The 14074-nt window shown below is 33.8% G+C and overlaps 1 protein-coding gene and 1 pseudogene across 4 annotated transcripts in view; both read left to right on the forward strand.

Annotated features, from left to right (window-relative positions):
• crb (cell polarity complex component crumbs) overlaps positions 1-14074 on the forward strand; it is a 120961-nt gene that overhangs the window by 72820 nt on the left and 34067 nt on the right. For 3 of the 4 annotated variants that reach the window (XM_031978442.2, XM_031978444.2, XM_031978446.2), the window contains 3 exons: positions 5657-5837; positions 8894-9061; positions 13736-14063. In XM_031978442.2, coding sequence (XP_031834302.1) covers positions 5657-5837; positions 8894-9061; positions 13736-14063 — 677 coding nt within the window. The remainder of the gene's footprint in view (positions 1-5656; positions 5838-8893; positions 9062-13735; positions 14064-14074) is intronic. The other variant, XM_031978443.2, reaches the window with a different exon arrangement.
• LOC116427749 (5S ribosomal RNA) lies at positions 2454-2573 on the forward strand (annotated as a pseudogene).

Raw genomic sequence — 14074 nt, forward strand, 5'->3', positions numbered from 1 at the left:
GAGGTAATACAATGCAACGGATAACGAACAAAATAAAAAATTTATTTAAGTACACACATAGACACAATGATAAGACATAGAGTTACTTGATTATATTTTAATGGAGTTTACCTTTAATACGTAGAAAACAAAATGGAAACGACTAAAGTGTTTCTTGTAAAAAGGAGAAGAATTTAATCGATTTTGATAAGAACACTTAAATAGTATTTTCACGGCTTAAAATACGAAAGAAAATATTTTAACACAGTATGCAGTAGTCGTCTAAAGTTATATATGTGAAAGTACTTATAAGATCGATCATCAAAAACTAATTAAATATTACAAATCGTGCACTTTTATCCGTTTGAGTGTTAACCTGAACGAGCCAGCCTATCGGTTCGTAGGATTAAATCGAGTTTATTTATTTGTTTTTCACTTTCTCATTACCTGCTTATAAATAGAAAAATGGATTGATCGTACCATTTAGAATTTTTTTTACGTAAAAATAGAAAAACGTGATTCAGTTTCTAAGCTGAAACGAAGAAAGCGCGATCGCGCTGCCTGGTACTTTTCGTCCGGACTTTGCGAAGACTTATGGCACTTAAACGGTTATTACTATTTACAGACGACAAGAAAGACCAGTCGTAAATTATATATTGCTTATTATTAGTAGCGTGCGATTGGAAGGTTTGACGAAAACAAGCGTGTGTAATTGTAATTTTATTTAAATGGAATATAACTGGACTAGAATGAAACTAAACTACGTAACTATACTATATCCATTCTACGCGGTACTACACTGTTCAACGCTGGTTTACTCTGTCCTATTCCTCGCAACTCGCAAAACTACACTGTACCCCAAAAGCTTTACTATCATCTTAAATACTAATCCCGTCAACACGGGGCATGATTCTGCAGGCCATCATCGTCCGCTTGCGAATCATCCGCGTCCCAAGTGGCCTGGTCATAAACGGTCCCAGTATACCTGAGGTATCCTTACGCGTCGCATCTCACAGTAGTGTTTTTTGTATCATCGAATGAGTATTTATTTATGTTTATTTACTGTTCTCTCAACCATTTTTTCAACCGAAATGTCTGTAATAAAAAAAAATTCCGGTCCTTAGCGTTAATTTGGTTAAAACCGCGTCGATGCATAATGTGTTAACACTAGAACTATTTAGCGTTTAATATCATTGATAATTCTTATAAAAATTGTGAAAATAGACTTTCTTTCATTTCTTCGCATATTCATTATAGCATTCGAATAAAATTGTTTCTTTTTAAATTATTTCGTATATTTAATACTTTTAACACATTGAGCGCCGGCCCTGCAATAATGCGGATTTCTGGATTTCCGTTAAATTGTACATGACGAATATGCAATGAAAATGTACTATTTTACGAAAATGTATAATGTTTTGAATATTTTTCTTGACTACTCATTGATCAGATACAAGCGAATGAGGCCGGCGTTTGGGCTAAGTAGCCAATATGTTGCCGGCGCTCAGGCTTTAAATGTTTCTTAGGTCGTCGGCACTCAATGTGTTAAGATATGAGCAATTGAGAAATAAGAAAACTAAAACCCATCATTTTGAAGATACGGTAGTTTTAGTGATAAATTGTCGATAGTGTAGCGGCGCTATAATGCTGGTATGATCAGGTATCGGGCACAGAGAGCTTACAGCCTTTTCTATGTATACATGTACTTACAGTTCGCCTCTTCCGAACTGGAACCCACTCGATCGGCTACGCGGTTTGGGGGGTAAGGGGAGACGTTCACTCGCCACGTTCGGCCCGATTGTTATGGCGGCTCAGTTTCGGCATGTCTTTGTTACTGGCCGAGCCACGAGCTGAGATGGAGCGTGCGGCCGAGTCCTCTTGCCTCTCCTCACTTTTGAGCTACTGGCCGGCTTGGCTCACGTGAATAGCACACTGTATATCCCTCACGTTAGCTCCATCGACCACCAAGCTGAAAGTGCACAGGAACAAGCGGATTTTCCCAAGACTCGGTCCGTCCGACTTTCGACGCATGGTTATTATGATAACAAAGGACGAAAACAAAGCCGAATGCAATGAAGTCACACGTAACAATAGAAAACAAAATTCTCTATAGTTCTGTCTCACTCTGCCGCATTCAGTCTCGTTTCCATCCTTCATTAGTGCAACGCGGCCAATACCAACCACGCGTCGAAGACCGAGGCGGTCCGAACATCGAGAATGGAAGAGTCGTCTTGCCGCTCGGACTTGATCGCTAGCGAGTAGCCTGCCATGTCCTCAGAGCTGCACTTTACGAACATTGTTGTCGATTTCGTTCCGCCGAGGCGACGGCTTTTTACGTTTACCGAATCACGGATACACGGTGGCTTAGCTAGTGTGTTTCTTGTAAGAATCGAGGTGAAGCGAGCGGCCGATATAGCTTTTACCTCGTATATTGTTTTGTTACGTTTTATTTTATTTGTGTACCGAACTTTTTAGGCAACGTTCATATCGCGCTCTAATGCACCGGTTCTCGTCCGATCACCGAAATTAAATAGCGCTGGGCGTGGTTAGTACTTGGATGGGTGACCGCCTGGGAATACCGCGTAATGTTGCCTTCCTTTTTTCTCAACAAATAATACAAGTGCAAAATATTGATAATTAAAATTGTATAAAAATTAAACAAAATCTAACGTATAAATAAAAATTTATAATGTCACCTAAAATCTTCTTTAAACCAAAGTTTGTAATCAAGTGCATTTTTTTAAAGTTCATGTCCAGTGCAGTTCTCACGTCTTAAGCCAGGTTCGTCAAGCTAAAAGTGCACAGAGGCAAGAAAATATTTGTAGTGAAGAATTATAATATATTTTCCAAATTGTGTGTGTTCTGTGCAATTTTGCACTTTCAAATTTCCTATAAATGTATAAAATACCGCGGTCTAGTTATTAGATATCGTTTTCCTTGTTAGTCCGTACGAGACGAATGATTCAAGTACGTACGTTAGAACGTGTTATAAACTTTTATGTCGTTCTGAATAATTATTCTATACTGTATGCTGTTAGTCGCCGCTAGAACAATCACAAGAGGTATCGCACGTGCAGACACATATTATGCAGTACTAATCACCGCTGTAGCGTGTATAGGAGGCGAAGTATAGGAGGCTTTTATGGCCCAGTTTATGTTCAACTGATTCAAGGCCGTAGGACCCTGAATCAGAGCACAGTTGGATGGGAAGTGTATGGTACCTTTAAACCATTAAACCCAAAATTTTCCAGATTGTTAAATATTTGGGAGCTTTGAGGAGAACTACTGGTAATTCACGGCACAACCATTTTACCACGATTCTTTGCATATCTTTGATAAAGCGGCACACGTTTGACAGAACTTTGATTAGTTACGACAGAAATAAGAAAAATTTTAAGTACGCTGTTTAACCTTTAATTTACAAACATACCTAAAAATATGCGATGTATGCTTTCATTGCGTTAAAAATTATTTTTTGTGCGTTAAAAATTGCTCTTTTTGTATCACTATTGGAGAGGTCTACTGACTTTTTCATTGAAATCACACGTGTATTACAACACATTTAATATTTGAAAAATTTGACCTAAAAGATCTCCCGATTTTGTAATTACTCAGCTGCAATTACTTAGCTGTAGTCACTTAGCTGTAATTACATAATTTTTTAAATTGATTTTAACCATGGAAAAGATTAATGAGATTAATAATAATTATACCGTCTAATAAATTTTTACAACTTTTCCTAGTTTTGAATACCCAATATCAATTAAAAGTTTTTGTAAATATTCGTTTCCTGTAAATTAAAAAGTAATAAATATGTTTTAATGCTTATAATATTTTGGAAACGTGTATGATTTGTTTAGAATTGGAAATTTATTTTTCTTATTATTTTATCCAACAGAGTAATCATTCAAATAATGTTTCATTTAATTCATAACCCTCAGATTAAACTAGTCCTTTTCAGCACATTTATGTTGTTGTATAATATATTATACATAATTTATATTAAATGCGGTCAGTGAAATATAAAAATAAAAAAGAGAAAATAAAAATTTAAAAAGATCATAGAAAGGAAATAGCAGACAAAAAATAATGATTGAATAAGATTGATTTTTAATAATATAAAATTTATATTGTTTTATAGTAACTACTTTTATGTTTATGTATTACAATTAATTAAATAAAAGCAGATATTAAATAACGTAAAATGTTTTGTATAACATTAATTCAAGTTTTGTGTAATATGTACTTCGTTTCGATTACAATGACACTTAATCATTTTTTCGTTGTATCGATTTAATTGCATTTCGGTTCACTTGAAAATTTCGATTTAATTGGTTTTCATTCTCCTAGCTGTAACGTTGTTTTAAAACAACGCATGCGAAATAATTAATTGGTTTAAATTATATTACGACGAAAGTGCCATGAAATACGAAATATTTCTTCGTATACTTGCATGAAAATGCACATGTTATAAGTATGATATAATCATCTTATTATATACATTACCACGTCATTCTTGTTATTGGTGATTTTTAATAGATTTATTGGTTTTCATTCATTTTAAAAACACATTATCAATTGTTGCATAATTTCTGATATAATTGTAATCATAGCAGACGCCATTTTTTGGAACTTTTTAAAATTTTTGACGCTTAATAACATGCATTATTAGAAGAAGGAATATTTTTCAGAAATATTCAGGGGAATACCATGTAAAATTAGTATTTATGTATTGTAGTTACCGAAGAAATTAGAATCTTTTTCGTTAACATACAGTTTTGGTATTTATATTTAAAGAAGAACAGAATAAACAATATATTAAATAGTACAAATTTATAACAACTTGTTGCGACGTGTTACACAGAAGTATCCATTGTGTCATACTTCTCATTATACAGTTACAAACAAAGTTTTCGTTACAAAATTGACTAATCAACATAATATGTCTTTGTAATGATATTTCAAAGATTGTTAAAGAACTTTTACGCATTTCCTAAAAATATAAATATTTAAAAAACTTTCATTATTCCAATTATAACGTGTTTAACGGATAATTAAATGTTTCATTCAAAGTTTAAACTAAATCAACTACCTTTTAGTAACCTATGTGTTCATTACGTTTAACTGTGCAAGGGAAGACTGGCATATTCTCGACAAAGCCTTTTGCCATTATGAACGTATTTAGAATAGGATACTATAAAACGTTATAAAAATATAATAGAAAATATTGTATATTATTAGAATGCAATAATTCGTTTCAGTAAAACTTACGATTTTTCGCGCAATCATGAATTTAGTTTATACATATTTTTCAATCTAACATATTATAATTTCAACCAATGAGGTGTCTATGCCAAATAGTATTATGACTGCAAAAGATTCAATTCTTAACCCTTATCACTTCAGGCAATTTTATAATCTATTAACAACTTCATAATACTTATTAAGTATTTTATTTTCTTTCTTGGGACAATATTTGCTTGTGTAGCAAATGCAGTAAGCTCAGGATACTTTTTTCAAATTTGTTCATTAAAATATTTAATACTATTTATCATCTATGTTAATTAACCATTATCTACGTTAACCTGTTTAAAAAAAGGGTTAATCTATTTATTCAAGAATTTAATATCTACCCTTATTTTATTATATGATGCTAATCTCTAATCCCTGTGTTCAGGTAATAGCTAATGCAACCTACAACGCTGCGATTCTTACACTGCCTGACTATGACATGAATGGATCTCTCATCGTGGGAGAAGGATTTAGGGGATGCATTCTCCAAGGTCCTGGCTTCCTGTTTAACGATACTATCAATAATGGAGCCGTCTTCGGTCCCTGTCCCGGAGAAAATAAAGGATGTAAGAATTTCACTTTTTTTTTTAGGGAAATGTACATCGTGATCTTGAAACAAAGATTGATAGTCAAGAGAATAGACTTTTGAAATGTTTTAAAATGAATGTGAAACATATTTGATTTAAAGTAAAAATTTGATTTAAAGAATTTTCTACAATTGCAGGAGATTTGATAAATACACAGTTGTAAAATATCATGGTCGATAAACGTGCAACGATACTGAAAATTTAATAAAAAGGCATTTAATTTACGTAACATTTATTAAAACAGTTAGGTACTGTATATGTAATATTTTGATGCAGCAGAATTTTGATTTTACAAGAAAATTGATAACATAAATATTGTTAAAACGAGATTTATTCCATACATAACTTTTTAATGTTTATAATATAATAATAAATACTTTATTGTTTTTTTTCATTTTTGACAATATACAAATTCAATACACTTTTTATTCATGGTTATTCTGTTTTGCAATGCATATTATATATATTTTTTATAGTTTTATATAAATTTTCTTCAATTTTAAACAATTTACTTGTAAATCAACAATTTTTTTAAATAACTTACAGTATTTATTACGGAAACTTATTCTTCCACTTCATTCATTTTTTTTCATGATTGGTATAACTTTTCCTGACTTATACAATAATCAATGTAATACGGTGTGATAGTTAGATATATTTCTTTTCAATATTTTTATTAAAATTCATTTATATCGTTACTGAACGTTGATAATAATGATAAAAACAATATTCAGTCATTTACGGTTTTTGAAAATGGCATTTATCGTGTTAGATAATTTGATACGTAATGAACATTCAACTTTGCAAAGTATTAAAAACAGTTTTCTAGGATAAGTAATCTACGTAAAATATAAAAAGTAAAATAAATGAATAATAAAAATAATGAAATTTATATTTAATATAAAAAACAGGACTAGATTTCAAAAAACATGAACTTCTCCTTTCATAAGTAGAGTATGAAACGTATATCATACAATAGAAGCAATGTAGCAACCATTATTTAACATTAATGTAATTTCAATAAATCATTAAGATTATGTTTATTGCAATTATATTAATATTAAATAATGCACACATTGATTTTCGTTTTCTCTGACACCATCACTGATTAAACGGCACAATTTTCTTTATCGCAACGTACATTTATCTTCTCTGCTTTCTTTTAGTCTTCATGTCAGTGTTCTACTTTTCTCAAAAAGATCTATTATTCTTTTGTTTTGTTTTTTAATTTCAAACTATCCCTACATCATTACTCGTTATTATACACTTTTATATCAATCAATCTACAAAGTGCAATTGCATTATTCTAATTTCTCGTCTTCGCCGTAAGGAAAGCTTCCCTTTTTTATAAACTTTATAAACTTTTATACAAAAGTTTTAAATTAGCTAATGAAAATACAAACACAAATACAAAAGCATAATAACTTTTCCAGTCAAATAATATTATTTCAGACACTAAAATCTTTTAATCCATAAAACTATACTCTGTGATGAGTTGAATAAGAAAATCAATAAAACATGGTTGCTTGTTGAAATAAAAGGCAGCCCAAAATAACTTAATAGAAAAAGATCGCTGATAAACTTACTAAGGACAAAAATCACAGACAGGATTATCATTTTATTTTATTTTCCTTCATAAATCATGATTATTAGGAACAAGAATTGAAAAGGTTCCGAAAATAACCGATTGAAACTGTTATACCGAGTGAGTCATTTAAGATTAGAAGTTAAAACATTTCGGAAACTACTAGTTATATAGAAAACATATGTCAGATAAAACTTGAATGGTTTTTAGGGGACCATTAATTAGTCTAACTGGTATTTTCGTAAGTAAACACATAAAAAACATTTAAAGATCAAGTTTGATTTTTATTTTTTAATCATTTCCTACAATTATTAAAACACCAGTAGATTTAACCCATCATTCTTTATAAGAAAGTAACAAACCTATTGTACTGAAAAACTACTAATTTAGAAGACATTTTAATACCCCTATAAAATCGAATTTGAAATACATGAAATATTACGTATGAATTTGTCTCTGGACGAGCATGACATCGCAAAATCTTAAAATTATCTCCTAAGTTATCGGTTTTCCGGTATAAATGGTTTATTATTCTCTTGTAGACAATGAGGAACTGAATCACTTGTTGCCTTAAAAATAATAAAATTCCATTTGAAAGGACAAACTTGACCTCGAAATCTTCTTTAAGGGTTCATGTCCAAAAATGCTAATTATTCTGACGAATGTCCCCAAAATAACTCTTCAAGTTTTGTCTGAAACATTTTTTCATATAACTAATAGCTTCCAAAATATTTCAACTTTCATTCTTAGATAATTTTACTGGTATATCGGTTTCAACTAAAACAGTTATGGAGAATCGAAATAAAGTCATAACTGTTATTAGATTTATCGGTTTCGATTCCAGTCCTTCGAAACTAATATTATACCGATTCTGCATGTTATTTTTCAATGCCGTATAGTGGTTCTGCATTTCTTTTAGGACCGATAAATAAGAGTTATACAACCGATACAAAACCGATATAATATCCGGTTCTTCAGAACCGAAACCAATATACTGTCTATACCTAAAAACCTACATAATGACAGTTGTGACTCTATTTCGATTCTTCATAATTGTTTCAAGAACCAGAACCGATATCATCATAACTGTTTTCAGTCCCTGATCAGAAACAAACCCCAACTTTCGAGCAGTAGGTTATCTCTATGGGTCCCAATACTAAAAATCGAATTATACTTACGGAAGGTCGTAGAATAGTTGTATTTCTCAGTCTCGTCAAGTACCTGATAAATCTGAAATTTTGATACGCTCGTGTGCCGTAGCTGCTTGCCAGGTGTCGAATAATTCGAGAGACGATCGCTGCACACTTTCGGAGTGAAGATCACGCACAGTTCATTGTCAGTTTGGTCCTGTGTAAACTCTTGCCGCGCAACGCGTGATTCTGTGCGCCACTTATCGTACATTGTACGAGTAGTTGACTGCATGGCAGACATTGTTTTGCGAAACTTTCAGGTGGTACCAGCGGACTCGGAGGTGGTGTAGGATCGAGCGCAATTACCGCCACGGATTTCTGTCATCTCGAGCCATGCATGATGCATGGCAAGTGCGTGTCACGGCAGGATCGTTACGAGTGCCACTGTTACGCCCGATATTCCGGCAACAACTGTGAAATTGACGATGGTAGACCTCGATGTTCTATACGAGGTTTTCGCACGAATATGAGAATAGAAATTGATACATGGCCTTGTACAAATCTAATCGCGCGTTGGGACTTATTACATTTTTCTTCGTGATTATCGTTATTACATACGAACAACAGAAACCACGAATACTAACACTTGTACCGAGCATTTGATATGATCGATGTGCAATTTTTATCAAAGTTATGGTAATAGATTCTTTTATGTTTCTACGGATATTCGTTGTGGTATGCAAGTAACTAATAATTTGTAAACTAAGTCCGGGTATATGACACATTCGTGATGTCAGTAACTGCAAAAAAACTAAAACCAGTCATTTTTACTGGTATGGTAGTTCTAGTGTTGATTCTTCATGTGTGTAGCTTTCTGACTGAACTTGTGTACTCCGAATCTCAAAATTTTATGATGTTAAAATGAACAATGATTTCGATACCTCATTTTTAGCAAGAATGTTTGAGTATAGAAAAGATATTTATTTATTTGAAATATTAGTTTGTACGTATGTGTCACGGGTTTTTAATAATTAAAATTCTTGATTGAAATTATTTGACAAGCATTTCAAATTATAAGTTTATTGTGAATTCATTATTTGTTTACTTTAAAAGTTACAAAAAGTATTTTTAATTTTGCAAATTTTTATAAATTTATTTAGAAGAAAGATTTTTCTTCAGATACTTAATCTGTAGATTTTTAATTGGCATCGTCTAATACATTTGCAAGTTAAAAAAGTAGTCGTATTATTGATGCTAAAGATAACAGGAATGTTTTTCTTTAGAAAAGCATCTCATATTATTAAATAATCATTTAAAATGTAGAAATTAGGTGTTTCATCTTGAATAAATGTTTATGTATTTATTTTGTGTTGCGTTCTGATAACAAACGTAGAATGATTTGTTGTTTCAAATTTGAGTTCATTATTGAATCAAACATTTTAATTACTGAATGATTATTTCATTATTTTCTTATTTTAATGCAAAATGCTAATTTTCAAAATTACTTCGATAAATAAAATAACAAAATTTCACTTCCAAAACAAAACATTTATATTATCAAATCTGTTTTATTGAAAAAAATGTTTGTAACAAAGTTCCGAGCAAGATTTTCAAATATACTCTATCTTATACACGTGAATAATAGCAAAATTTCGTGTCGCATTGCATAAAATGGGTGTTAAAATTTACTTATCACAACATTGATTTAATACACATTTATGATAACAAGTATTATTTTAAAATTGAGTCTAACAAAGATTCTGACTACAGTAGTCCAATGTACAGTGCAGCTCCCACGTTTATAGCAGCAACCATCGGTTTAAAAGTACACAGGGGCAAGGGGAGACGTTCACTCGCTCGGCTCGGTAGTTATAGCAACAATGACGCCTCAGTTTCGGCACGTCCTTGTCATTGGCTGAGCCGCGTGACGAAGAAAGCAGACGGAACAGAATGCGACAGAGAGAGAGATATACTGTTCGGCTGAGAAGTGATGGCGTTTAACCTCCACGGTAAGAAGTCGGTAAAGCAAGGGGTTTCTTCCACTTACGATGTTCGGGCCGCTTTGGTTTCCGACACGTGATCCTTATTGGCCCTGCGGCAGTAACAAAGGACGGAAGCCAGACAGCAAGCGACGGAGTGAAACGTAACGATAGAGATCAAAGTTTAGGGCCTATGCACACGAACGACGCGATCTCCTTGCGGCGCCGCAGCGTTGACGCTGTGCGATTTTAGAACAAGAACGTAGAAGTATAAGTTCATCGTGTATTTATTATTTCTTTATTTCAAAAGTTACAAAAGATAGTTAACAGTATAATGCGGTTGAAATCGTTCGTTCAATCAATTGAAAATTCTCTTATTTTTTTTTTGTGAGACTGAAGAAAGAAAACAATCGCTGCGGCACCGCAGCCGGATCGCGTCGCTCGTGTGCATAGGCTCTTATAAAGTCACCGGCTTCGTTCTCACTGTTACATCTCACTCCGTCGCGTTTGGTCTCGCTTCTGTCCTTTATTTTTCCCGCGCACCAATAATGACTACGCGTCGAAAACTGAAGCAGCCCGAATATCGTGAAAGGAAAAGAGTCTCCTTTCTTCCTTCACTTCTTACCACGGTGATCAAGCACCGTAACTACTCAGTTAAACAGTAACGAACACTGGCGTCGAGTTTCTACGCGGCGGCGGCTTTTTGTGTTTACGGAATCCCGGAAACACGGAGTCTCGGTTACTATGTTTCTAAAGGCCCCCGCATACGGTGAAACCTGCGGCGACGCGGACATCGCTAGAAGCGATGGGTCTGAGTCTTCCTAAATGTTGCATTCAAACAAAAAGCGGAAAAGGCTCGAATCCATCGCTTGTTTCAACGTTTTATATACACGATGCACTCGAACAAAAAGTGAAAAAGGCTTTAAGCCATTGTTTGTTGCAATGCCTGCATCGCCGCAAGTTTCAACGTGTATGGAGACCTTAGAGGGACTAGGGTGGAGCGTGCGACCGATTCCCCTTGCCCCTGTGTACTTTTGAACTTTAGGTCGCTGCTATAAACGTGGGAGCTACACTGTACACGAATGACTAAACTGTCATAAATGTTAGTAATAGGAGTATGCATGTTGATAGTGATACATTAACGCGTTAAAATTTCATTACATTAAAATTCGCGGCCATATTATCGAGAGCGAGCAGATTTTCAATTAAACGCGCCGCCATCAAGGTGTTAATATGTGATTAAATTTCGTTATAATTGGATGTCGTGTTTCCAATAAGGCCTCGTTCGTTTTAATTTGTCGATATTATTTCTTTATGGGATATAGTGCATTTCAATTGTGCGCGCCTCGCGCAGCTACAAATGGAAAGCGATAATGTGAACAAATTAAAAATTAAATATCGAAGCTTTAAATTCCCTGTGGAATATTACTTGGCCATGAATTCTTTTTTTATTCTCGATGGATTACTTTTATTGTTCTTCGTTTAATTCTCTTCCTCTATCAGCTTGCGGAATTCTGTACAAATGTCTCTAATTCAATATACAGGGTGAGCCATCTGAAACTGGCGCCTGAGACATCGCCGATGTTTTTAATGATATTACAAAACTTCCAAGGAAAGAAATACTTGTCGCAAAGGAGCAAATATTGCGATGAGAAGAATTTTTCTGTTTACCATTCTTTTTATCACAACATTCGTTCCTTTCGTGCAAATGTTCCTTTGTTTTTCTTTTATACTTTGCGATATAATTAAGAACAACGCAGACATTTCAGGCTTCAGCCTTAAATGATCCACCTTGTGCGATAACTTTCATTTATAATTAAGAATAGACATTGCATGGGTAATTGTTTATAGGATAAAATCGCTCTTATAAGTCATATACACGCAAATCGAGATTACACACAGCTATTCTCCCTGGGAACACTCGATCTCACTACATCAATCATTCGACATTGATCATTGAGAGACGGCGAACATCATGGAAACGGGGTAGCCCTTATTTCATTTTTTATCTCCCACAGAAAAAGACTTTCCCCTGGTGCTTTCTATTATCTGTTATTCACAAATTTTGGTATTAATATAAACACCATCATCTTTTTGCGTTTCTCTCTCCTATGGATGATTTCCTCGGTGTTACGCTATAGGTGTCTGGATTATGGGCTCACTAGCATTTAATTGCTTCTGCACAAAACTTTCATTTATTTCTACGGTTCTCTGTCACTAATTCATTTTGGTAATTATCTAGAAAAGAGAATTCACCGATTCTGACGATATGATTTTGAATCATATTGTTCAAATCATCATTCTGAACTACTCTTTTTTTTGTACATGTTACCGTCGCTTAATTTCTGAGATATACGCAAAAATATATTCAACGTTATGTATTCAATGCTACGTATTTCCAAGGTTCAAGTTATATTTACGTTAAACGTGAAATTTGTGTTTCATTTGGATTTGATAATGAATAAACAATTTAGAATTATTAACTATTAGCAGTCCAGCTGATTCTATAATGTACCAGCGACTCCAAACCATTTATATAGTATTCCTGATAAAAATGGAAGAATGTTATATATAACATTTCTTATGCATGAATTATTAAACGTAATAATGATCTTAGGGTAGTCTTTTGAATTTTGATCATTAAAATATTTAATACTACAAACGAAACCGTAGTGGAGCCTATAGAATCCAAAGGCTTAAATTTATTGATAAAGAGTGGGTGATAATTGGATTAAGTGAACTAATCTCTTCAGATCCAGCACACATTATAATGTACACTGGTTTACAACTTCAATGTCTAAATATATACACCTCGTATATTCGTTTGAGCTTATTTCTATCAGAAAAGTATTATACTGCCACTATTTTATTCGAAATAATGTCGTTACTGATGTTGCACGTTACTAATTTTGTACAAACATCAGGTCTGAAAAGGTTAACTCAAAACCAATCTGAACGCAGCTTGCTAAATATAGTGTATACAAAATAGGTAACATTTCTGCGTTTATCTCTGAAATTAATCTGATGCAACGATAATACGCATAAAAAAAGTTGTCCAGAATAATGTCTTTGACAATGTATTTCCAGGTCATCAGAAGCAATGAAGAATCCTCTTTTGTAGATAATTACCCTCACTTTTAGCTCTCCAGTTATCAGAAATTTGAAAGCGTTTTAATTCCTTAGGTTCGCCCTGTTTGAACAGTCCCTGTCGAAATGGCGGCACGTGTAACGAGGACCAGAAGGGAGACTTCAGTTGCTCCTGCAAACCCGGTTTCACTGGGATGTTCTGCGAGTCGCAGCTGGGCGTACGGTTCTGCGAGCAAAGCCCTTGCAGAAACGACGGCGTTTGCCTGGCGCTCACCGACAGCGAATATAAGTGCGACTGCTTGCCTGGATGGACGGGGAAAAATTGCGAAACCAATTTCAACGAGTGCTCCTCGAATCCTTGCAGGCACGGCGGGGTTTGCATCGACGGTATCAATAACTATACCTGTATATGCGATAGAACAGGGTACGTTTCCA

The sequence above is a fragment of the Nomia melanderi genome, chromosome 11, assembly GCF_051020985.1.
Source record: "Nomia melanderi isolate GNS246 chromosome 11, iyNomMela1, whole genome shotgun sequence".
In the NCBI taxonomy this organism is placed as follows: domain Eukaryota; kingdom Metazoa; phylum Arthropoda; class Insecta; order Hymenoptera; family Halictidae; genus Nomia; species Nomia melanderi.